Source organism: Mytilus galloprovincialis, chromosome 3 (genome assembly GCF_965363235.1).
Source record: "Mytilus galloprovincialis chromosome 3, xbMytGall1.hap1.1, whole genome shotgun sequence".
In the NCBI taxonomy this organism is placed as follows: Eukaryota; Metazoa; Mollusca; class Bivalvia; order Mytilida; family Mytilidae; genus Mytilus; species Mytilus galloprovincialis.
Window position 1 is genome coordinate 92,293,463 of NC_134840.1, and position 27,993 is coordinate 92,321,455.

Sequence of the window (27,993 nt, forward strand, 5' to 3'; positions counted from 1 at the left end):
TATTAGGCTTTTTGTGTTGTTGCAAGGGGAAGGGGTAGGTTTTTTAAAAGAACGTCATAAAGATATTCAAGCAATCATTTAGATCAAGATAAGCAATTTCATAAAACTTCTTCAGGTGTCTTCTCATGTACATGTACAAATACCCTGTATCCTTTGTTTTGAAAGCAATGATCCATAAAGAAACATTCGTTGCAGTATACATCCACTCCATAAGTTTGGGGAAGGAGGTATTTTGGCATAAAAAACAAGGACTCCATATAATGTGGTAAAATTTATGTAATATTGATCACATAATATTAATAGTGTTCTTTTGATCACGGAATATATACATATCAATAGCTACAAGCAATGTACATAAATATATGTACAAATAAAAAATATGAAATTAACAATGTGAAAATATGAAATAAACATTCATAGCACATAAATATAAACTGTAAATATTTTTATATTAATGAGAAAAGTCAGCACATTCACCTTATTAAAATATTTCTGTCATCCATATTTTAAGTGCATACATTCATTTAAACTTCAGTACTTTTAAATTGATTATTCATATTTTATTTATTTCATATATCAAATCGCCGATTTTCATACTTATCACAATTTTTTCAATCTTGAATTTTCGGCTTTGTGAAAAACTGATATGTTCCAGTTTGAAAGAAAAAAAGATTTGAAAACAACTTCTCATCTAATACACAAAATGTGCAGATATCAGTTATAAAAGAATCTTTTGGGCAATTAAATTCTTTCTTTATTCTACTTCAAAGCTCAACAACCATTTAAACTTATAACAAGTATCAATTTGTACTTATGGTGCATTAAAAAGGAAGACATTTGGTCATTTAATGACCCAAAGCCAAAATCAATTTACAAATCTTCAATTTTGATATGATAAATGTTTGCCTCTTTAAGGGTGTGTAGTCATACCGGATGTAGAGATATCAAATTGACTTTCATAAACAGTTTTTTATTGCTGACTATACATAATTCTAATAATGGTAATGTGTAGCACGAGCTACAGCATATATATATTTTTACATATTTTATATAAAAATTAATATGGTTTAACCTTGTATTTATGATTTTTTTTTTAATAATTTTTATTTATAAGATGTTAACGTTAACTAAACAAACATGATAAACATTAAGAACTTTATGATTGTAAATGACACATCTCTAAGTGAAAATTGTTTTGAGAGTTTTGTCTGTTGCTAATGAAACAAACATCTCACTGAAGTCATAAGTCAAGTAAACAAAGCACAATTCTTTGACCATTATTTATGATCTCCCATGACATTTATGAAGTGAAGGTAGACCAAAATTAAGGGACACAACTTATTTTAGTTCCCTTTCACAAGAAAGCTTTAAAAAGTAATAATGAACTTTCTATTTACTGATTTAAAGAGTTCTCTCCCTTGGGTCTACCTCTTAAATGTTAAATGATATTTCTAGAGTATTCATCTAAGTCTCATTCTGAGGTATTTTTCAATCTAAAAAGCTCCCATTTAAAGCAAAGGAAAATAGATAAGAATTGTACACAAGAAAGTTTAAGATTAAGGTACACTATATGGATGAAAAAGTATTCAATCTATATGGGCAATACAGAGAAAAAAATTCTGACAAATTTGGTAAACAAAGAAAATCATTCCTTTGGAAATTTTTCAAATTTTACAAATTATTTCTATTCACAGCAAAATAACAACAACAATCTACAAATAAATAAACAAGTAACAAAATGTAAAATTCAAACAGTATCAATAAAACATAACACCATTAAACATGGCATTCACAACTAACCAGTACTAGCTAGCTTTTATTACTGTATTTGGTCGTGTATAGTCTGCCACTTTTTTTAAACTTATTTATGTAGTTAGTACAAGGAGTGCGGATAATACACAACTATAGATGGTTTTCGATTAACCAACAAAATTTAAGTTTTATCTCACAGATGAGAATGACCCTCCTGTTTTATCTTTTTCAGACATACTTTCTTCCTTTTTTGAAAAGAAAAGAAAAATGTCAATCTAGCAATTACTTTAAAGAAATTGACACTTTATTTATACATCAGATTGTTTACTTTTAAGTTATACTAGGAATAGTGAGAAAACCCCTACAAACATAGATAAGACCAAGCATCAATTTGGCTTTTTTTTCATACTGAAATCAAAATGTGAATGTTTATTTTGGTCTTTAAATTATCTGCAAGAAATATCCTCCTACTGAATCAGACATACTGCAAGACTTGCATAACAAACACATTCAATTCTTAATCATAGTAACAGTTCATTTATCAGATAACAAACATAAAACTATGTTTTAATGATTTGGTGTTTCAATTAATCTTTTTATTTCAGAAGTTTGTTTTATAAGATGAATTGTAGATGACATATACTTTTTAATTCACTGTAGTTAAGAGGTCTGTGGTAACCAAAATTTTCAACAAGCTGTAGCCTCAGCTTGGGTTCACAATCAATTTTCGAGGTTTTTATCTCTTTAAAATTAAGACCGAGCTCGCAAAAACATAATCTTATACTGTGAATTCATTTATTTTTGCAGAAAGCAATTTCTGTGGATCATGGAAAATTATGCTCACATGGACATTTGATTTTTTTTTTCTTTTGCCACAGCGTGCATACAAGCTGATAGATATTTCACACTTCATTAAACATTGAATTCATTATTAACCTTTACAACTCAAATATGTCTCTCACAAGAATAATGGTATCCTCAGTATAAATATCCTTTGTTAAAAATAGGAATTTCCAATATATATTAGGGCTATTCCAGAAAAAAATGTACGGGGGGGGGGGGAAGGCACATTATATTAATAATACATGGGTGGTGGGTATCAGAGCTACTTTTCACACTATAATTCTCAATTACAATTGTCTGGGTGGCAGGTGCTGACATAAACTGCCTTCCAACACCCCCATACTTTTTTTTCTGGAATAGCCCTTAATGGAAATTGGAAGACTTGACTAATACTTTAAAAGCAGAATTATTGACAAATAAACAAACGTAACTTCATAAAACTGTACTGTTTGTAATCACCGAAGTATTATGCTTTAAGTTTTCTTTCTTTCACTTGCACCATGGCTACTTGTATACGGTACTACTTTCTGAATTTAAAAAAAAAAACAGTAATTTTGAAGTAATAACTCATGAATTGCTTTTTTTCCAACATGTATAAAACAATAATATAATGTCAGATGTGCTACAACTTCTAGTGATGATGATGTGAATGATGAAAAACACATTGAATTCTATTATTAAAATAAATCTCATTCTCACAAACTACACAGCACATTTTTTCCTCTAACACACTTATTCCCATACTTTTATACTTTATTGCAAAATGTTTATACCCTTGCTGGGGAACAGAAGCCTTTTGTGAGCTTATATTTTCTTTTACAATTTTCAGCCATAAATGGTGAAAGACAATTAATCTTTGGATAGAACAACATTTACTTGCTAAGCCAAGATTTCTCCGCATTGCAACAATATGGATACTTTTAAATTTTAGTTTGAATACCTACTATTGGAAAAGTACATTTCTCTAAAAAGTTATTCTTGATTGACAGCTGATTTTTAGTGTAGAGTTAAACTGCAATTTTCAATTAAATCACACCTATCATTCAGCACACTAACATTCAAGCAAACTTTGAACAGACTTTGGCACACATCTCACAACAACTCATATCATCTCACAACCATTTCTATCAACCCTCTTGTCATATTCAATACATGTATCATCATAAAAGTCTGCATTCATTTATATTTGTGGATAACCATTTTTTTCATGGATTGAGAAACAATTCATTAATTCGTGTATATTGGATTTCGTGTTTTTGCCAAAGTCTGCATACAAGGAAGCCTTTAGAAAATTTACAAAAACATTTCAATAGTGGTTCACCTTTAACCACAAAATCCACGAAAATTGGTATCCAACGAAAAAAAAATAATAAACAGTATAGCATACTAAGCATACATTTCAAGTACATATACATTTCGTAATTGAAACCATTTTTCATTTTTACAAATGATCTGAATATTTGTTACATGTGTTATTTCATGGTAATAAATCAGACAATGGTTATTAAAGAAAAATATTGGGAAGAACTTAAATAATTTCTTGTTCAACATGTCAATTATTTGGTTCTTATTCTCTCCACCCCACCCCATCCCCAAGAAAAACAAAATGTCTCTCCTGCTAAAGGAATAAACATTTATACAGACAAAAGCTCTTATTCCTGCGGTACTTCTTGGAATAACTTAACCCAATTCTAAGATTGTCCTTGTCATAGTTTTGGTAAAGATTTAAAAGAACTTGTGGAATGTTTTTTGTCTTCTATCAACAAACAAACAAAAAAGAACAAACGAAATACAAGAACACAAAACTGCATGCATTTAAAATCACACATTTAAATCATTTCATTTGGTAAGTTACAATCATTTTGCATCATATAACTTGATTTTATTGAGAGCTTGGTCACTTTGTCTTCGTTTTAAATAAGTTTGATCTATTTCTATTTCCACACCTGTTTTTATTAAAAAGCTCTAAATGAAAAAGCAGTTAACATATATAGTTTATGGTTGTAACCTGATTAAACTGGGCATTCCAATCTAATCAACAACAGAAACACACCTCTGAAAAGGCCATTGACCAATAGAGCGCTGAATACATTGAGTTGACAAAGCCAAAACATTTGATTTTAATACACCTCTGAAAAGGCCATTGACCAATAGATCGCTGAATACATGAGTTGACAAAGCCAAAACATTTGCTTTTAGTAAATTGCTATCACTGACTAAAATGAATGAAATATATATATTCATAAATTACCCTATATATTTAAACTATATATTATGAAACTTATGAAGGAAAGACAAGATCTTTATAAATAACAAATGATTCTTACGTATGAAAATATTTGTCTTTGTTCATTCAATAGTATTAAAGCTGTCTATACATAGGACTAATAGAGTTAAACCACCCAATTTGCAAGCAATTCATTGACACAACAGTCATGAGTATAAAAATAATGTTATAGTGTTATCAAACTTGAATCGTCACATAAATGAATACATGAACAAAGTAAGAAGAAAATTGCAAAAATGAATCAACATGAAGTTGGCCACACAGTGCCACACGAAAATATGTTTGTTTACAGTGAAAAATCTAATGCCTTATTTTTTCTCCATACTCAGTTACAGTTAACATTACATATATCTTCTATTAATGCAAGTATGATTTTTTTCTTCCTTTATTTTTTTTGTACTTTTTTACTGACTAGAGTTACACTTGATGATATTTGAATCTCGTCTGTCGAAAATAACATGAACAAAATATTTTGCTTAGCTGTCTGCTAATATTGTGCATGACACATGTACATCATGTTGTTTCGAAACATGTTTTCCTACGTCTTCAAACATGAAATTCTCCTTGTCGAGTGGTGATTATTTAAATTGTATATATCTATTATCATCATCATAAGAAAGGATTAGTTGAATTTGTTTTTGGTGCTATTGGCTGGGTGGCAGCAGACTGAAAAAGAAAACAAAACCCATACATATATATTATAAATATATACAGTTGTAGGTTTATAAATCAAAGCCAAACAATTTGGCAATATGAACATCATGATCAAAATTGTTTTGTTTTTTTTGCTTGTAATATTTTACTTCGAAGAGATACAGGAAGGAAATTGATTAAACTCAAATTCTTTTTATGACATTCCAAATTCAAAAGGATACCTTTATAAATCATTTTACTGTCTATGATGGGCAATACTAAAATATCCATGCCATGCACATTCACATGTAAATGTAGCTCATCAAATGATTATATCTGCAGACAAAAGAAATTTAACCTACCATGAATGGATTAGCACTAGGAGCAGGTTGACCCCAACCACCAAATCCACCTGGCTGTGCAGCTGGGAATCCTTGCTGTTGTCCAAATCCACCAGGATTTCCTCCCATTTTATTTGACTGTGTTGATGGTGTTGTCATTGTATTTCCATAGTTTGCAGGAACTGGTTGTCCCCCAAATCCTGCAGCACTTGAAAACCCTCCATTTTGCATGTGAAACTGTCCAAAACCTTGCTGTTGTTGACCCCCTCCCCACCCAGCTTGTTGTCCACCAAAACCTGCAGCAGGTTGCGCCTGCTGTCCAAATCCAGCAGGTTGTCCCCCAAAACTAGCACTAACAGGTGTTTGGTTAAATCCTCCAGGAGCTGGTTGCCCATGCTGTCCAAAACCTGCAGATTGTTGTCCGAAACCAGCAGCTTGCTGTCCAAATCCTGCAGCTGAACTGACAGGCTGCCCAAACCCTGATGGCTGTCCAAATGCTGGCTGCTGAGCAGGTTGTCCAAATCCAGTCGGCTGTTGTTGCCCAAACCCTTGCATTTGATTAGTTACTTGTGTTTGCCCAAAACCTCCTGGTTGCCCTCCTCCAAATGGATTACTAACACCAGCTCCTCCTTGTGATGCACTAGATACAGCACCTCCAAAAGGATTTGGTGTTCCACCTATAGAAGAAACAAATTAATTTATATTTAATAATGGACTTCAGATTGTTATTTCAAATTCAATCAAAATGTATTCTTTAACATAACTTAACCTGCAACTTGGCCCCCTCAAGTTATAGCGTGTTATGATTGTTATCATACTCTCTATTTTTTCTATAAGGATGTATATTTTAAACATTTTGCACTGTTTTACAAACCTTTTTCTTTTGCTCAAAAATTATCTGCTTATTCTTAAAATTGATATTATTCATAAGTAAGCAAAAAGTAAATGAAACATATTTAATCTATTGCTGAAGTCTTGGATAATCAATTTATTGACCACAGGGTCCTGGACCTTAAATTCACTAATCCTTAGGTCATTAAAATGGTTCTATCATGCCCATTAAACAAGGATTTGATTGATTGGTGTTCAACACTATTGTGCTATTTCGTTAAAGTTAGTTTTTTATTGGTGGAGGAAGCTGGAGTTCCAGGAGAGAACCACCAATCTTTGGTAGGAAAACATTGGGTTGGCAGAAAAAAACAAATGCACCAGGTATAATGTATATACAAATGTGTATGAATTGTTAATTAGATAACTTCAATCCCATCACCTTTGAATATATTTGTTTAATATAAAATATAGTTACAAAATATGCACTAAGAAAAGGAATATTTCATCTTTTCATTCTGAAAATTCAATTATATACATTTATTTCCCGTGCCTGAGGGAGATATTTATATTTGTTCACCAAAGAAAAATCATATTTCACAAGGGCATCGCTGGAGGGAAATATGACTTTTCAATGTGAACAAAAATTCCTATCTCATGAAGCCAAGGGAAATGAATGTTTTATTCCACTGCCTAAACTTTTTTTTACTTAGTTGTCTTCTTATCCATGTTGTTTTACAAATAAACACAACAAACACAATGATAATCAGTACCGATTTTAAAATTTATCAAAATCAACATGCAGTGGAATAATATTTAATATTTTCAAAAACACAAAATCCCCTTCTCAATGGTCTCAAATTTTCCTCTAGTTGGGGAGGTTGTGGGTTTAATCCATGAGACTAACCAAATCAAACCAAAAACTTGAAAATATGTATTTGATGCTTCTGTCATAAGCAAGTGGCATAAGAAGTAAGCACACTAACTGCTTGTCCCGGATTCAGACTAATAGTTGCAGGTAGGGTAACATGTATTTCTGCAGACTGCAAATTATTGTAACAAGAGTGCACACGCTGAACTGTCTCGCCTTCTTTACTAATTATTGATATTATGTTGATAGTCCTAAGTATAAAACTTTATTAAAAACTGTCACATAAACTTAGCATTAACCAAGATAACTAAACAAAGACCAATGAACCATGAAAATGAGGTCAAGGTCAGATGAACCATGCCAGGCAGACATGTACAGCTAACAATGCTTCCATACAACAAATATAGTTGACCTATTACTTATAGTTTAAGAAAAATAGACCAAAACACAAAAACTTAACACTGAGCAATGAACGTGAAAATGAGGTCGAGGTCAAATAAAACCTGCGGGACTGACATATAGATCATAAAATATTTCCATACACCAAATATAGTTGACCTATGGCATATAGTATTAGATAAAAAGACCAAAACTCAAAAACTTAACTTTGACCACTCAACCATGAAAATGAGCTTAAGGTCAGATGACATCTGCCCTCTAGACATGTACATCTTACAATCATTCCATACAACAAATATAGTAGATCTATTATTGCATAAAGTATGAGAAAAACAGACCAAAACACAAAAACTTAACTATAACCACTGAACCATGAAAATGAGGTCAAGGTCAGATGACACCTGCCAGTTGGACATGTACACCTTACAGTCCTTCCATACACCGAATATACTAGACCTATTGCTTATAGTATCTGAGATATGGACTTGACCACCAAAACTTAACCTTGTTCACTGATCCATGAAATGAGGTCGAGGTCAAGTGAAAACTGTCTGACGGGCATGAGGACCTTGCAAGGTACGCATATACCAAATATAATTATCCTATTACTTATGATAAGAGAGAATTCAACATTACAAAAAATCTGAACTTTTTTTTCAAGTGGTCACTGAACCATGAAAATGAGGTCAAGGACATTTGACATGTTACTGACGGAAACTTCGTAACATGAGGCATCTATATACAAAGTATGAAGCATCCAGGTCTTCCACCCTCTAAAATATAAAGCTTTTAAAAAGTTAGCTAACGCCGCCGCCGTAGCCGCCGTAGCCGCCGCCGCCGCCGGATCACTATCCCTATGTCGAGCTTTCTGCAACAAAAGTTGCAGGCTCGACAAAAATCTGGCTCAACATTTCCTATTACAAAATAGCATTCTCAACTTTATAGTCATATAACATCAAAATGTTTTTATCTAAAATATAAATTTAACTTGCCACTGGTTGTTTAACAGCCATCCATCATAAAATATATAAATTCTATTTTAATCACTTTTATTGATTATTAGTAATCACATTTTTTGTAAATCACTTGCAAATAAAAACAAAACATGCCTTTTTCATTCAAATGAAAAGCCATCATTACATCTGATTTCAATTAGTAAGCATTACTCAAGCTTCAATGTTAAACAAAATTAAAGAGAAGCAAACATATTGCATAACAAAGATGCAGAATAATTTGTTGATGAACATTACATCCTTCTTTATTTTCCTTTAATCACATATCATTGTTTTTAGTTCATATTAAAGAAAGTCATAACTTTTTAACTTGCCTTTTTTGGGCGAAAATGGTGTTGAAATCATTTCAACTTTGGAACTTATTTGACCTGCGATATGATTTGACTAGAGGGCCACTTACTAGAGGGCCACTTATAAGTCTTTGCAGACAAAATATGTGTAAAATAGGTGTCTGGTGTATATTATCTTTGATTACTTTTACTCTTTTGAGCTCTTCTAATCCAAACTTCAAATTTTCATTTTTTTTAAATTTATAAATGTTCCAAATATTGAATGAAATCATTGGCCACCTACTGTAACTATACATGTAAATTCAATTGGTCATTGCAAAACGAAATCTTTTTTAAGAATGTTAAAACCATGAAAAATTCATTTTAAACATATTTAGTTACTTGATCCAAATACTGGTATTGAAATCTTAGAAGGCAAATGCCATACTTGTGTTCCAACTAACTTTGAATAGTATGGAAGAGGCATCCTAATTGTATTTTAGCTACTGGCCCTTACGCAGTGGGCAGCTCCATTATAAGAGCCACTAACTAAACTTTTGGTATCAACTTTCTTTCTCTAAAATAGTATTTGAATTTTGTTGTTCAACCATCCATATATTTTTCATCAATATAATCATACTATAACTATAGCATAATATAATAATACATGTAATAAAATAACAGGCCCTGAACTGAAAACTAAAAGAAGAATTTTAAAAACATATGCATAATGCCCAAATTTATCATGAAGACTTAAGGTGGTTCAGCTCAAATTACTTTTGATATTGATTTTATTGTAAAGTTGAACATAGTTGGTTTTGGATGACTTCCTTTGTAATAAAACTCCAATGATAATCTTCCAACCAAACAGTATTACTCTGTTTAAAAGTTTATTTACTCAACAGTATCAAAAGTGAGTTATAGCTGAATAACCTTGTGTTTTTTATTTACTCAACATCTCAAACTTTATTTTTAAATTATTAAAATTCCAAATTTCAAATAAAAAATGCATCTTTCATGATAAATCTTATTTTTTAGGCTTCATAACAAGGCAATGCAAAAATTCATTCATGCACCAAAATGAATGTTTACTGTACCATAATCAGTGAAAAACGGATTGCCTGGTTTTCCTACAGGTACATGATGGGCAAAAAACTGTCCTAGCAAAATAATCATATAAATACAATAATAATTTAAAAATGACACATTTTATGGAAAATATTAAATAATATTAAATATTTTCCCCTTTAATATCATTTATCCTGGTGATAAATGAATCATCATAAGTGCTTTTTTAAATTTAAATTTTCTTCATTATTTTTTTTTTTTATATAAATTACTAGTTACATTTACCATTAGGATTGTTAATCGACAAAACAAAATGGGAGAACAATTTCCCCTACATAGACTTTTCCAATTTTCCCTATATAAAATTTTCCAAAAGCATGAGAAAAAAAAAGATACAACCCTTAAACCTATCCAATATCTTTATAAAATTTCATGATAATCTATAAGTTATTATTAATGGCCAAAAGGTTTTCAAGTTTCTTAGTTACTATTAATTAATATTGTGTGCATTTATTATTGCGATTTTGTCATTTTAGACTTAAATGAGATTTTAATTTTTACGATTTTGAGAAAAATCCTGTTTAATTCATACACAATATTTCAAAAGGCGAGTTTAAATTATTGCGTTTACAACTCTGTCACATTTTTCGCAATAATAAAAAACTCGCATTACTTTCTGAATTTATAGTATCTTTCTGCCCACCTTAATTTATTTTTCCTATTCCATTAGTTTTAAAGTTGTATTTGTCAATTAATCAGTCTCAAATAAATATTCAACCATTTATTAGTAAAAGCACAAAGTTATTAACATAAACCAATCGTTATCCCCTTCCAATAGCGTGTGAATTTTTTAAAATGCATATATCTAATATTCTAATTTAATTTTCTTTTACCTGCGCCAGGAAAAGCATTTGTTGAACTTGATGTGTTAGTCGGTGACATCCAATCAACTCCTTGATTAGTAGATGATGCCGTACTAGTGCTGTTCCAGCTAACTCCCTGACCACCACTACTGCTATTCCAATTAAGACTACCACCCCCAGCAGAAGTATTAGCTCCGCCTCCTCCCCAACTTATTTCTGAACTTGATCCTCCAGCCCAGTTGACATTTGAACTAACCGGTGCAGGTGCCGAGGACAAGGGTGAGGAACTAAACAGATCTGATAAAGCCGAGTATTTATCACCACCAGAGGGTGCTGGAATGGATATAGCTTGTGCCGTTGATCCATTTGTCAGAGGTGCTGACCCTGAGGGAGTATTACCCATTGGTACTAAAGGATCTGTAATAGATAAAAGTGTGCTATAATAATGATAAATTCTACTACTGGGTGCCATAATTATCATACATCATGTACATTTTGAAATCTCAAATATGGGAACCTGTAATACAGTGATTATTATTGATTGCTGTGTGTCATTTTTGATTTTGTTTATCGTTTTGTCTTAGATCAAGCCCTTGATTTTCTGGTTTGAATGGTTTCACATTTTGTCATGTCAGGACCTTTTATTAGATGACTATATGGTATGGGATTTGCTTATTGTTATGAGAGACAACAGTGACCTATAGTTGCTTACATTCATATTTTTTTGCTCTGGTGGATAGAAGTCTCATTGGGGATCTTGTTTATTTTTAATGAGAGATTTAAAATAATTAAACACAATATTTGTGGGGGCAAAGGGTTTGAGGACACTTATTTTAAAACCTAAGACTTCCTCAATTAGAAAATGTTCAATACTTTATAAATTTCTTTGAAAAAGTACAACGTCTTGTCCTTTAGGGGACCCTTGAGACCTTCTCCATTCCATTATATCTGAAAATCCCTAGATCTGACTTACTACTAGGAGGCGCCTGGAAACCTGGGAATGAAGATTGTACTGGTGGCTGTGATGGTGGTGCTCCAAATTGATTAAAACTAGCAAAGTCAGCAAATCCTCCTGAAAGATAAAATTCAGATTTTTTTACCAGAACAATAAAATTAAACTTGTTTTTATTAATAGACATTTTTTAAGTCACTTCAACTTGTTGTTTAATGAATGATACATATAGATAGGATACAACACTTTTTTAAATTTAAAATAAATTCAATCATTTTCTTTAATTCTGCTGTCACAGATTAATTAAACTTCAGTTAAATAGTCATAGATTAAATAAAATATATTTTAATTTTAGACATTTCTGGGATATGTATATGCTTAAAATTTGAAATAAATATGAAAAGCAAGATTTTTGTAATTTCCATACAACTCCTTATTCACATAGACCATGAAATTCACACATAAAATTAAGCAATGAAAACCAACAAATTATTCTTGTCTAAATCTTTCACTAACCATGATCTCCTGCCGCTGAAGGCTGTGATGGAGTCGATGATGAAGACCCAAATGGATCTCCTCCTAAATCTCCTAATAAATCCATTGTAGCTGACCCTGAAGACTGTGAGGACTGACTTTGTTGTCCTGGGGACTGGAATGAAGCGTCTTTTGGTGGCTGTTGACCTAGAGTGATCTGTCCTGGTACTGATGCAGCCTGACTCTTTAATGTTATTTTTGGTGACTGAAAGAGAAACAAGATCAAAAAGCTAAATAACAGAAACTAAGATTTAAAAAATTTATTATTGGGCAATGTGTAAGATTAAATTTTATCTGATATTTACTGCATTTATTATGTTTATGAATAACAATGGTGATCATTTGCAAAATTGTCTATATAATATTTAATGTTCTTTTTTTTTTTTTTTTGTGGTGGTGGTGGAGGGGGGTCTATTTTTCTATATCTGTTGAAACTGTAATAGTGATGGTTGTGTCTTAGTATTGTCACCCATGATTCATAAAGGAGAAGCTCTGGTAAGGGCCGATTTTGGCCTCAAATTTCAGATTCATCTAACGAAAGTTTTTGGACACTTTTTAAACACTTCAGTGTCTATTTCAATTGATTCAATTAGTTAATGTGAAAGATTTTAACTGATTAAGTCGTTAAAAACGCTCTGATTTTCAAGCTTAAATATGAAAAATCTATCATATATGCCAAAAAAACGTCACTTTTCAGATGGTTTTTGTCAAAAATGAAAATGGCCGCATCCGTGTTCATCCTCAACCTTTATATATGTTTTGTATTATCATCAAATACAATTTACATTTAAATATTATGAATGAACACGAATGCGGCCACTTTCATTTTGACGGAAACTGTCTAAAAATTAACCAAAATGCTAAAATTTTGAAGATTTCAGTAATTTAGCATTACTTAATGATGCTAGAACGTGATATTTGTGCATTGTATTGTCAAAAACAGCTCATATTTATGTAGCAGAAGCATTTTACTTTCCAAAATATAGCTAAAAGATTACATTTTCACAATTTTCTAAAACTGCTATATTTTGGGGCCAAAAAGTGGTCTTACTGAACCTACTCCTTTCTGTTCAGTTTCTGTAAATTGCAAAAAGATTTTTTTATGATGTTTTAAAGATTTCTTCAGGGTAATTGGAGGTTGAGGTGGTCAAATTATCATTTTTGGATAAAGATTGTTGAGAGACAGCATTTAACTCTTTAAAAAACAATCACAACTGTGTCACTTATTCTAATGAGAACATTATTTTGTGATCATTGGCTCCAATCTGTTTAAAACTTTTGTGTTGACAAAAAATGGTGTCCATTATGAACTAATGGCAATAACTATGAGCCAGAATAGTCAACAGAAAAAGAAAAACAATTGTGAAAAGAAAACAAGTAATGATAACATTATTCACCCAAAAATTTAAGTAGTTACATAGTAAACATCAGAAGTGAACACTTGTTGTATGCATATAAACTAAGGGGTCAATTAAAGTGTACTGTTACAGAACAACAGAACACTTACATTTACCCTATATGCACACAAAGTACATGTAACAATTACAAACACTGAGAAGTAAGGAAGTACTTACAAAGGAAATACAACACTATCACACAGGAAACCTAACATCAAGTGGTCTCTACACAAAATAATCCAATTATACAGAATGTTACAGGATAGTACTACCATCTAACACCTAGTATCTTAATCTCACATTATCAACTGACAATTAGATTTAGGTGACCTGTGATGATTAAAACAATTATGTACAGTACTGGTATGTACATGTATACTGATCACCACAGTGCAATATGTACATGTAGATCATTATAATATTATTCATTAATTTTTATTGGAGTGGTCTTGATTTGAGGAGAAATTAAAAGAAGAGGAGGGCATGTAACCCATTCCTGCTTATCTCAGTTTGTTAATCCCTAACTCCTTGAAAATGACTTGACAGAATTCAACAAGACGTGTACAGGTTAATCTTTAGAATATGAATTCGAGTTATGCAATATTGCATCTGGTTTTTAATTTTGAATTTTGAATTTTGGGGTTTCCTCATCCTGTACCAAGTCTATTAGACTTTTTCATTTTTATATTATTTATAGATGGTAAGTATCCCACATCTACCTTACAAGACTGTATAAACAAATATGGCTTTAACTGATAATAAAAAATTTATAAGGGTTCCGCGGAACCCAGTGTCTCGCCTACTTTTGCTGTTAATCACACACTCATCAAAAATGATGAAAAAAATCAATAAAATTATTCCTCTCGATACTATCTTTTGATTGTCAGAAGCTTCTGTCCAAGTTTGGTAAAAATCCAGGCTAGTTTAAGAATCTTAAAAATGTTTTAAATACTTTAACTGCAGACTGTATGTAATGTTAACTGGAAGAAAAACTAAGTCCATTTATAAGTAAAATACGGGAAAAATGGGAATTTTATTTTTACAAAATTTACATCTGGAGACTATCTTCTGATCATAAACAAGCTTCTGGCCAAGTTTCTTACAATTCCAGGATAGTTTAAGAAAGTTATTAAAATTTTAAAAACTTTAACCACAGAGTGAATGTAATGTTTCCTGGCAGAAAAACTAAGTCCATTTATAAGTAAAATACGGAAAAAATGGAATTTTATTTTTACAAAATTTACTTCTGGATACTATCTCCTGATCATAAACAAGCTTCTGGCCAAGTTTTGTACATTTCCAGGATAGTTTAAGAAAGTTATTAAAATTTTAAAAACTTTAACTACAGAGTGAATGTAATGTTTCCTGGCAGAAAAAACTAAGTCCATTTATAAGTAAAATACGGAAAAAATGGAATTTTATTTTTACAAAATTTACTTCTGGATACTATCTTCTGATCATAAACAAGCTTCTGTCAAAGTTTCGTACAATTCAAGGATAGTTTAAGAAAGTTATTAAAATCTCAAAAACTTTAACCACAGAGTGAATATTTGTGGACGCCGCCGACGACGACGCCGACGACGACGGAATGTAGGATCGCTATGTCTCGCTTTTTCGACTAAAGTCGAAGGCTCGACAAAAATGACATCATATCATTATATCATCCACATTGACAGGCAAGATCTAATACTTACAATACTTAGAACCTAAAAATAACTCAGTGGTAAACACCCAAAGATACAGTTAATGTACTACAATTCTGGGCTTTTTGTCTCAGAAATACTTACAGCCATTTTTTTGGAAAACAAACTAAAAGATAAATCAAAACAAGGGAAATATTGACCAAAATTGGCAATCTCTGAAATTGTGTGATTGATTTCTAATAATAAAATAATAGGACAGTAATTGATATTTCAAATATGGGATTGAATAGTTGGACTGTGGTAAGTGGAGCTTAAATGAAACTCAGTCATAACGAATAATATTTTCTTTCATGGTTTAAAAAAGAATTTTGTCATTAGGAAACAGTTTACAAGTGAATTTACATTATATTTGGATTCTGGGAGAATGGTGAGGCTTTGAGGAATGCTGTTTGTGTAAGAAAAAAACTAAGATTAAAGGAAGTGGTTTATATGGATCTGCTGCTGTAAGCATGCTGTTCAGTGTAATAAATACTCATTATCATGTCCAAGTATGTCAATAATTTCATTCATAAACATTCAATTATCAAGGAAGTTATGATTTTTATCAATGGAGTTTTATTTACATTAGATAACACAATGTTGACAATATTGTGGTAAATAATCATCCTATGAATATTCAACAGGATAAACAAACAAAGGATAGTAGCAAATAACTTATTTATATGAATCAAATATAATTCTTGATCAATTTAATTTTTCATTGAAAAATTTACTGTTTTTTACTGTATAAACCACACATGAATTCACCAATATTAGTTCATTTTATCTGTAGTTAGTTGCTGACATAAATATGGCACAGATTCTAGTGACTCATATTCTGACACTGATGTATCTCTACCCGAGTTCTACGCGTCGCCAGTAAAACTGCATTTGCGACCGTATATCTGAGCAAATTTACTTTTAACACCTGAATTTGTGTATGCTTTTAATTTTATTAAATTGATCTGAACCTATTGATTTGATTTTGATTTTTGAATTTTTATGCCACTTTTGGGCTTTTTTGTGGCGGCCAGTTTTTGTTAGTGGAGGAAGCCTGAGGAAACCACCAACCTGTAATAGGGAACTGACAATCCTAGTCAATTAAGAATGAAGTCCAGTGCACCCACACAAGCAGGGTTCAAATCCACGACCTCAGTGTTGACTGGCTATAGTAGAAATTACTTAGACCACTTGGACACTGAGGCCCTTGAATCTGAATTGATCACTTGCTAGAAAATTGGTTGGACAAATCCATGTTTTCTGTAGTAATGTGTTTAGTGCAAAGGGATTGAAGTGTTTGACATATATGTAAGGTTAAATTATAAAGGACTTATGATGGAGATTTTCTACCACAAAAGTGTGTCCAGATTTTCTTGAAACAGGTCAAATCTGTTTGTAGCTAATTTGATGATACCATCCTGAATAACTTCTTTTTTGCAGTTGTTTTTGATATCATATTGAAATAACTTATATATACACACTAAAAATCTAATCAGATTTGACCTGTTAAAGAAAAGATATGTACATATACGCATAAACATGGATGGATTGCTACGGTATAACATAAATGTAAGACTCAAAAATATGCTTTAGTGTCTGAAATAGCAAACATGAGTATGTTTCCACAAATGTGCCTGATCAAGCTAAGGTACACACCATTATGAATTTTGTTGACAGATCACACATTCAGTCATGTTGGAAATCCCTTTAACTTTAAAATAGATCTCATAAAATATATAAGATTGATCTTTAATAACAGACTTCAAACAAATCCTTCCTCATCCAATATAATGAAACATAATATTAAAAAAAACAAATATTTATTGTTATATATAAATCATAAGAGATTTGTGACAAAATGAACAAAATACACAATAAACATAAAAAAACCTAACTCAATAACACACGGAAAACATGTCCCTAAAAAGTATTTTAGTACAGAAACTATCATAAAAAAAATCCAATTTTTGTTTCTAGTCTTTATATGCATATGCATTTCCTTTGAATCATACCAAATCAACTTTTTCTTTGGTATTTTAACTTAACTCATCATAGATACCAGGATTGAAATTTTGTATTTGTGCCAGATGAGCATTTCGTCTACAAGAGACCAGTGACACTCAAATAAAAAAAACAAGAGCATTGAGGACCAGAAGTGCTGACTACTGGCCATGGGATGATTAAATTGATCTTATCACCTTCACCTGCAGTAACTAAAATTCTCACTGAATCACTCTTCACCAGCAAGAAAAGTTTGAATGTTTGTTATTTTTTAAATTCTTATCAGAAAAAAACACTTCCAATTGCTAAGGCTTTCAGATAATGTGTGTTGTTGTAATACCATTTCATCTACTTTTTTCACAATTGACCTAATGGAAAAGCTATAAGTCTTAGACCAAGACAAACTAAAAACCAAATCATAACATAACATATGAGATACTAAGTGGGACAAAATCTAAACTTTGGAGCAAATAATTGAACTTGTGGACACTTCCTGTCATATTCAAACCTTTTCAGGTGTCCCGATCAGGGTATGACAAATAATACAAATTTCTACAATGCTAAAAACAAATTTGAAATCACTGTTGTACTGAGATGCAGGCAATGTAAAAAGATATGTCATACCACATGTTTTTGAGTCTTACATTTATGTACACATGACTTACAGATTCACTACTCTCTTCTGTTATCATATCTTTCTGCATGGATTAGACACAAACAAATGATACACATGTTGTTTTACAAAGACTACACAACTATCTTGGCATATATTTCTATACCAGTAAATTTTGAACTCAAATTGAAGCCATTGTTACAGTTTACAAATCTCATCTAAAAACCATAAAATCAAAGCAATTTGCTAAGCATGCCATTTAAATTATAGCATTGATTCTATGTTTTTGAGCCTCTTAAAAATAAAACACAGGTAGTTTTGAAGGGAAAGAGAACATGTACATACGTACAGTGTTCTTGGATTTTCCCATATAATATTTTAACTGCAAACTGAAACTAAATAAGATTTTATAAAAGTAACAGTCCTTACATTATCATTTTGATGAACTATAAGACTGGGACCTTTTTCTCCTAATAATGCTCTCAATGGTTTAGTTGTGGTCTGTTTATTCATAGAAGACTCGTTGACCTGTTTTGCTTCTGTTTTCATTGCCTCCGTAGGTGCAACATAATATCGTTTTCTCTCATATTTTTGTACCATGAAATCTTTTACTTTTTGTTCATCTCTTGAATCTGGTTCCGCTCCTGATCTATTGTCATAAAGTCCTAAATATACTTTTCTACAAAACTGCAAAATAAGATATGTTTTTCTTCAATTTAGAACAATTTAAGAGCTGCTGAGTAAATTTAAAGCTGCACATAAAACATCTAACATGGCCTCAACAATGACTAAAATATTTGTAAAAGCAGAGGACATATCAAAATATGTAAATATTTGAATTGGCATTTCACACGTATCTGTGCCTGTAGTTGCTTCATGTACATGTACTTGCTTTCTTTAACTTTCTTAAAATGTGGTTTAAAGTTTGATAAAATTAAAACTATATTTCTTATGTATTAAAAGTAAAACTGATTCTTAATGACTTCTTTCTGCCATAGACATACATTTTAATATTTTTACAGACTACATTTTTCCATTCAGTTGTACATGTACCATTGAAATTAAAACATATAGTGTAAGGCATTTGCTTTCTTATTTTGATGATCTTTGATCATGATAGTTTCTGATTAATTTATTCATTTTTCATAAATAATCAAGACTATTGCTTATACATTTACATACAACTCTCAATTTTTCAACACATTGCATGTATTTTGACTCTCAGACGTCTTGTGGTTACTTGTATCTAAATTCCTAGGTTTTCTGTCTTATTGACAGATACCCCAAAATTCCTTTTACTTATATAGTCTTTTATACAAGTCTAATATTCATTATTGATCACGGACATACAATTTTTGCCAATTCCATGAAAGTTGGTACTAACAAAGATAAATGAATCAACAGCAGACACATCTTATTTTCATTGACAATGTTCATGTCAGTCCATAGAGTACAAACTAAATAGATGCCAACTCCCTTTTAACACATTCAGTAACAATATGTTGAATTTTCCGTAATTTTGAAAAGTTTTCAGTATTCATTCAAAAATGTGCATTTAACAAAAAAAAAAATTTTGACGAGTGGTTGCAAAGTGATGTGCAGTAACAAGTTTCGATGAACATGTTATCTGTAGTTTGTATTCCATTCATTAATTGTTCAGACATTTTCGACTTGTACATTTTCGTTTTGTCATGGAGAAGTAGCGAAAGGGAGAAAGCTACTTCAAAAAATGCAAGTTTGCCTCATCGGAAGTCAGTAAGTTACCAAACAATAGGTCGATAACTCTGAGAAACAGGAAGCATTACATTGGCATTTTCTAAATACCAAGCCAGACTGGAAAAGTAAGGATAGAAATCCGAGTTTCACAAAATTGAACAGCAATGACTGAATCCGAAACTATTCGACTTTGACCGTAATAGCGTAGTTTTGATTGCAAAATCGGAAAAATTACAGAAATGGTTGGGATCTATGAAACTATTAATAACTCACAAAATGCATGGATTTGTATCTAATAAATGAATTACAGAATAAGGCAGTTTGAATAAAATTAACATACAAACCTCATTTCCATGACATATTAAAAAGTCCATTTCATCTGGTGTAAAACTGGCCATCGATATGGATTTTACTCTGTGTGGTGGATTTAAACCTCTCCTGAAAATTGAAATTGAACAGCATTGAATATTACACTGGTATATACATCATGATCATAGATATGATATATCATGTATATATCTAAAAAATTATTTCATTTCAAATCACTACCTACATTTTACAACCGTCTCTAATAACCTTGCTTCTTCAAGTTCAGGGGTTCAAATTAACATTTGGTACTGGAAGGTCCAGGACCTTTGACACTCAAAACTGAAAGGTCCACAACCTAAATTGCAGGTCCTACTTTTACTTGAAATATTTTATAACACAGTAAGATACAAAATTATTGTGCCTTTGGTGTTAGGTTATCTTGTTACATTGTCAGTGTCACTGTTGTATAATATGTTCAATAAACTAATAAATATAATTGTCTTGTATATTATGAATTCATATTATCTTTATTTTTTTTTTATTTGGTAGGGTGTCACTGTTGGTAGGTGTGTTGTAACCAAGATTAGTAATTAATTACTAATTATATCATTACCTCAGGGCTCACACTACTTCAACTCGATTTTAAAAGTCCACTAGAGCTTGTTACTTTGTTACATTGTATCATATCTAGTTGCACTATTTTTGATAATAAAGTACGAAACTTCCAGCTATTTACAGGCCCCTAAAAATTGAGGAGAAATTACCCCTTGGAATTGCAGTAATTTGTTTACACTTTAAAAACATCTGCATGTCATATCCACATGTATTAATGATAAAAGAAAAATGCTGTCACATTGTATTGGATGTTGACATGGAAATTTGTCAACTAAAAAACTTATTAAGTAATTTTGAGTTTCAACCTAAAATATTTTCTGGTCTTTCTTTCTTTTCCATATATCTTTTGGTTTTCAATTCTAGTGATTATATTTCATAATCTTAGATGTATTTTGTCACAACTTCAAGCCTGACATTATTTTTTTTATTGTATTTGATCGGCAAACCCGGAATTACCCTTATCCGTCCCGGAAACTGATCCGGTATTGTAATTATCTTCATTTCCGGTTTATATATGGCATCCATTGTTTTTCTATGTTGATGTTGTCAGTCAGATACGATTTCACTCGGATTTACAAATTACTTTTTAACGATTTTCGGTATAAAATTAGCGGTTGGATAAAATGAATATTGCTGTCATGAATAATAAAGATGAGAATTTATTTTGAGATCGTTTATTTGGAAATTTTGATAAAAAGGTCTGCGAAGTTATTTTTTATTTTCTTTCAAATCGAAGGTCCGTCGGGCGTAGCTAGTAACCAAAACGAAGGTCCGCTTGCAAAAGTGGAAGGTCGCGGACCTCGGACCACCGCTAATTTGAACCCCTGCAAGTTATAATTTTTGGACTAATTGCAAGATGTACATGTATAGGCATTGGCCCACTTATTTACACATTTAAAATTCACAACATAACTTAGGTTAAGATGACAAAACTTAATTTAACAGTAAGTTCTATGTTTGATACTGATAGGTTATGACTGTCTTAAGAATCCTCTTGATTAGGGTCCAATGTTAAATGTCCAAGTTGGTAATGGTAGGCTTTTTCTAAATTCCTCTGCTCATATTGTTCACTTGTGTATCATGTATGATGGCTCAATTTGAAGCTGAGACATTTTCACAGATATGTCATGTATGTGGTTAAATTTTCTGCGTTAAGTGACTCTATTAATTTTTCCATCACTTATAACACCCCGAAAATCTTTTTGTGATGTGGCTTCTAGTCTGCTACATGTACAGGTAAAAAATAACCTTTTTCAAATCAGCACAAATGGTAATATACATGTAAGCTGTCACTTGTAACTTGTTTAATATAGAAATATGTCCAATATCACTACACAGAGATTTTTTGTCTTTAGAACAATTTTGTATTCTTCAATTTGAGACACAAAAGGAATATTGACCCATTGGATATTTTTTTTTAACTGCAACTTTATCATTGTTTATACCAAAACATAAGATTTAACAAGTCCTACACAATTTTATAATTACTGATAAACAATTTTAAGAATGACTTAAGATTGATAGGATTCAGGATTACCAGAAAAAAACTAATGAATTATGCAGGTCATTTACCAGATACATGTAGAGGAGATTGCCTGTATTCCTGCACTTAAAACGTTCTTCAAGCGTCTTAGTGATCGTCATTGTAAAGGGGTACATGTAAACTAGAAATAATGTTTGTTCTGCAGGTACAAATGGGTATCAGGTCTGTTCGCGCCCAATACACTTTTGCACCCTTCACGTTCGCACCCAAGGTAGGTTCGCACTCTTACACGTTCGCGCCCAATTTTAATTCAAATTCCAGTTGAATAATTTGAAAATCATGATTGTTGTTTTAAATTGCTTTGGTGTAAATACTGAATGTATTTATAGCTTGGTATTAGTAAAACATTGAAAATTTTAAATGAAAAACACAAAAGATAATTGTTTTTAACAGCTTTGTCCCTTTGATCTGAAACATTGAAACAATAAAATATAGCAATACACTATTATAACCAAAACATGATAAAATTTATTCAACACACAAAAAAAAAACGTAGTCAGAATCTCACTTCATTTTGAAACAAGTCAATATGAAACAAAGTTATAGCAATACACTAACCAAAACATGATTTATAGTATAACTAATCGCTGTATTTGAATATAAAAAATAAGACAACGCGTGACCGAACGACGCATGGATTAAACGAGTGCGCAGCACGAGTTTAATCCATAGGGGTGTTCGGTAACAAGTTGTCTTATTTTTGATATTCAAAGACGGCGATTAGTTATTCTTTTTATTACATTGGCAAATGGCTTTTTTTTATGAAATTAATGTAGAAAATGTAAGGAACTATATCTTTTTCCTACGCATTGACAATTTGTTTTGATCCGACGTTATCAACGTCTTGACAACGCCTATTGTTGTATGACGTCAGAGAGTGAAATAACCACGTTTATTTCACATGTGAAATTATCGGTTTTTATCTAACTGGGAAATCAATGTAATTCATTGAAACCAATGTAATAATACGAGTTATTCAACACAAAATAAAACGTTGACAGAATCCAACTTTATTTAGAAAGGATTTTTTTTTTTTAACAATACACTATCCATAAGATGATTAAGATTTATTCAACACAAAAAAATAATGCTGGCTCACTTTATTTTGAGACAATGACAACAATTATACTTATAAAAATACACTTGCCAAAAACTTGATTACAAAGTTATTCAACACAAAACCAATTAAAATTAGGCGCGAACATGTAGGGTGCGAAAGTGAAAGGGGGCGAACATGAGTAGGTGGAACGTGAATGGGTGCGAACAGACCCGGATTCGTACAAATGTACAGTACTTTAATCACAATTCCCTAATGACAACTTGAAAGTTTTATGACCGCAAGTTGTTGTGCTGTATGTTCAATAATTTGATTTTTAAATATGTAAATATGAGGTTGTCAACTTATAGTTATAATACACATGATTGCTATTAGTCCGCTATTAGGCATTACTGAATATCACACAGGTTCCTGTATTTCTTTTATCATGTTTATGTCATAATACAAAATATCTGACGCCACAATGGAAAAGCGATTGTTGTATGACCTCAATAGTTCAAGCGGGACAATTTATCCGCTGGGAATAGCCATAAGGTGTGTAGTCAAAGACAAACTTACAAAAGGCAAAGTGACATATAGTTATTAGTGTTATTTCTGCTTATCTTCTTGGTGTTTCATTGAATTTAGTGTATCAAAACTGGATCATGTTTGTTAACTTTTCTAACAATATCATTGTATATAAAAATGGGCCTATTGTCTATCTTTCTTTGAAGATACAGTATTATACATGCTTATTTGACTGCTGTCAGACTCGGTAACTTACAAGATGCCACTGCACGATGTGCAGACAAATGCACCCGTCGTCATGTTGACATATGTTGGGCCTCTTTGGTGGCAGTCGAAGCACTGCTTGTTGGGAGGTAACGCTGCCATTTCTCGTAACATTTTGAGGTGTTTCTCATCTTGCTTTCTTTTGCTTGACGCCATTTTGAAGTATGACAATTTTTTAAACCGGAAGTTACTTCCGAACTAAATTACGGAAGGAGCGATAACTCCCACATCTTTTTGTGGTTACTGTATGCGGTTATGTATAAAGTATTTGTTGGAACGTATTTTTACTTGATTAATAGAACATATATCTTACTCTTATGTATACTTTTTTAGTATAGATAGTCCCTAATTTTGCATAACAAAAGTGTTAACTTTGCATCACTCTCAGAGCTTGTAAGCTTTCCCGATTACACCATATTGTTAAAAATCTATGTTGAAATATTTTAACCGTATGTAGAACTTGTCAGAATTTCCTTTATAATATGATGCCTTTGCAAACTCTAAAGATTTGCATAATAACCGAAGGTAAAACAACTTGACACAGTCTTTGATAAATATATATATTTTTAAAATTTATTATTAGATCTAAAAGAAGACAATGTCTTCTTGTAAGACATAAATTGGTTTCATTTAACACCAAGCTAAGCAAAAAAAAAATAATAAAAAAATACATGACTGAAAAGTTAAATCACAAAAATTCTACTCCGAGGAAAATTTAAAAACGGAAAGTTCCTAATCAAATGGCAAAATCAAAAGCTTAAACACATCAAACGAATTGACAACAACTGTCATATTCCTTACTTGGGTACATGGGTGATTCAGGAAATTTTACTGTGACATTTCTTCATTAAATGTGACAAATACCGCAGTAAAAGAAAATACATTTCTACTTTTATATCTAGTTAAGTGAAACATTTGAGTCAGTTAAAAGAGGAGGAACAGTTCTTGCAAGTAAATAATTCATCAGCGATGATTTTGTTTATCTAATTTTAACTCAATTTAACTAAACTACACTATTTCACTTGTATTTTTCAATTCAAAATATTTTATTGTTCAAATATCAAATGTACATTTAAACAAAGAGATTGGACAAAAGGCAGTGCCTATACAAATCCTTTCCCATACAAGATGGATTGAATAACATGCAATCCATGATAGTATATAATTTTCTGATAAGTTAATAGATCATACGTTGTTTAATCTTCGGATTTCAAATGTTTGGCTTTGAGCGTTCCTGATGAAGGTAAATCCAGAAAAGCGCTTCGGACGCAATAAATTATAAAACGTGTTGTTTTCCATATTTTGTTGCAGTGAGTCAGGGGAGGCAATCCCCCCACTTCTTGAAGTATTTTATTGTGTATACGTATATAAATAACTATGTTAACAAAGTCAAAGCAAGACCTACTGAAGGTGGTGTAGAATTTTATACCACATTAATAAATGTTGGTTAGGAATCAAGTAGATCATTAAGTGAATTTTTTTACTCGAATTCACAAACTCACTGCAACAAAGTTGTTCTATTTATATGAATAACAAGAATTGATTGGCCCTTTTTTGCAATACATAAGTAATTTAGTGTACCATCTTATTACATGACTATTAATTTCTTGATTTTTGAAAATATAATTACTAATACAAAAAATAAAATAAAATATATATAAATTTCACTTGTATTATGACTGAAAAAAAAATATGCAGAGAATCACAATTTACCAAGGACGTACGAGCCGCGGTATAACTGTATTAATGTATATACCATGTACGGGAATATGTCAGACCCCTTCTAGGATTTGCATATTTGGAAAAGTCAGATATGTCTATCCAAGAGTATTACAGTTTTCATGGATAAAAAACAGACACACCTACATACCAAATCATTTAATATTTATAAACAAAGCAGACTAAATTACAAATACCGGAATAATAAGCTCACATAAATTTTTCTTCTCACTATAAATTAACCACAAGATAATTAATAATAATTTTAAAACATTTATTTGAAATGTTTTTAAATCAGGCATTCTGGCGCAATATCCGCAAGGGTAGTCGCCATTAAACCGGCTCCATTTAGTAGTAGTAGTAATGTTAAAGTCATGTTTTATCTAAACACACTAAGGTTGTTTGATTTGCAACTTACTATTTTCCCTGTTTCGGCACAAATTTAAATATGAAGTCATTAAATTCGATCTCAAAATGGTCAGCATTCGAAGTGGAATAAATATAGAGAAAGTCGTATTTAATTCATTCCATTGAGAACAAAACTAATTGAATTCAGATTTTTTAGTTATAGGATATTCTGAAATATATTATTTAATGGCAGAAATTGTAAATAAAAATAATTATCTAATTCGACTTTGTAAGTTTTATTTTCTTCACTATTTCCGTGTGCATGACTATACCCTACAATACACAATTTATGTTGACTGAGAAATAGTCCCAGATTTCTTATTCCTTTTTTAGTTTGTTGTACACATACCCAGTTAAACATTCTCCCAAAAAACATTTTGACTGAACACTTGGTAAAGTTAAAAAAAATTGTGATTAATTATAATTAACAATCTAATCACATGACATAAATGTAATTTGGCATGCTGATTACCCCAAGCCGACATTTAGAGTTCAGTATGCCATCTTCTACAAGTTAAGTTTGTCTCTGTATGCCACTTCGACCTGACATATCAAAATTCAAAATGTCAAAAGTACAGATGACCTTTGTATATATATTTCACAAACTTTTATATATTTCAAAAATATTCCTATTCCGAAAGACGAACACACACGCTTTAATATCAAGATGGCTTTATTTACTAGTACTCCTAAATCTAAACTTAGAGAAAAAGTCTTGTTGCTGAATCTGGACGAGAGCGACAACGAGAGTTCATCTGGTTATGATTCTCCTGTATATGTCTCCGATGAAAGCAAAGACGACAAGAAAACAGTTACAGCTAAAATGATTGAAGCTGATTCATCAGACGATTCAGATTTCTCATCCGATGAAGCAGACGATGATTCCTCAGACGACGACAGCGACGATTTAGATGATATTGATGACATACAGTCAACCAATGATTCGATGAAAGTTACCAAGATACAGGCTGTGATTGATAATATTCGCTATATTCTGTCCATGCCAGACTTATGTGATGTCATGTTCCTTGTTGGAGAACAGAGAATTCCAGTATATGGATTGAAGTCGATACTTGGAATAAGGAGCCGCGTTTTCTGTGACATGTTTGTAAAGCAGTCGCGGGAAGACATGAATAGCAAGAAAAAGTTAAAGAAATCCAAAGATGAGAAACAAACCAAAAGTAGCATGAAGACCACCATAATAATTGATAGTTATGACATCGAAGTGTTCCGTTCATTTTTAATGTTTTTGCACTGTGGGTCCGTTACCATGGATGCTTCGACTGTTGTTGGACTTCTCTGTTGTGCTGCTGAATTTGACATTGCTGATTTGAGAAAGGCATGCTGGGAATTTGTAGATACATGTCTGTCATCTGTTAGTACCGAAATTGTTATAAAAGAAACATTCCGTTATGATGACCATAGTGCTGCACTGAAACTCCGACAAACTATCCTTGGTCAACAGAAAAAGACAAAACTCCAAGACAAACAAAGTTCTCAGATGCGCCT

At 31.6% G+C, this 27,993-nt stretch overlaps 1 protein-coding gene across 4 annotated transcripts; it reads right to left on the reverse strand.

Moving 5' to 3' along the window:
- Positions 1-258: 258 nt before the first annotated feature.
- On the reverse strand, positions 259-24,542 carry LOC143069391 (uncharacterized). 4 transcript variants are annotated; one of them, XR_012976384.1, is made up of 11 exons: positions 24,350-24,535; positions 20,407-20,500; positions 18,776-19,033; positions 18,399-18,431; positions 12,636-12,858; positions 12,141-12,239; positions 11,198-11,584; positions 10,334-10,396; positions 5,878-6,533; positions 4,725-5,548; positions 259-4,648 (listed from the first exon to the last, which is right to left on the reverse strand). XR_012976384.1 is itself a non-coding variant. In XM_076244003.1 (10 exons), exons 1-10 carry the CDS (start codon positions 24,511-24,513, stop codon positions 5,492-5,494), a joined length of 2,034 nt encoding a protein of 677 aa, XP_076100118.1. In that variant the 5' UTR covers positions 24,514-24,535; the 3' UTR covers positions 259-5,491. The 4 variants fall into 4 exon arrangements, 3 of the variants coding, with proteins under 3 accessions (XP_076100118.1, XP_076100119.1, XP_076100120.1); XM_076244003.1 differs by having other exon boundaries at positions 259-5,548; XM_076244004.1 differs by lacking the exon at positions 18,399-18,431 and having other exon boundaries at positions 259-5,548; positions 24,350-24,542.
- Positions 24,543-27,993: the final 3,451 nt, after the last annotated feature.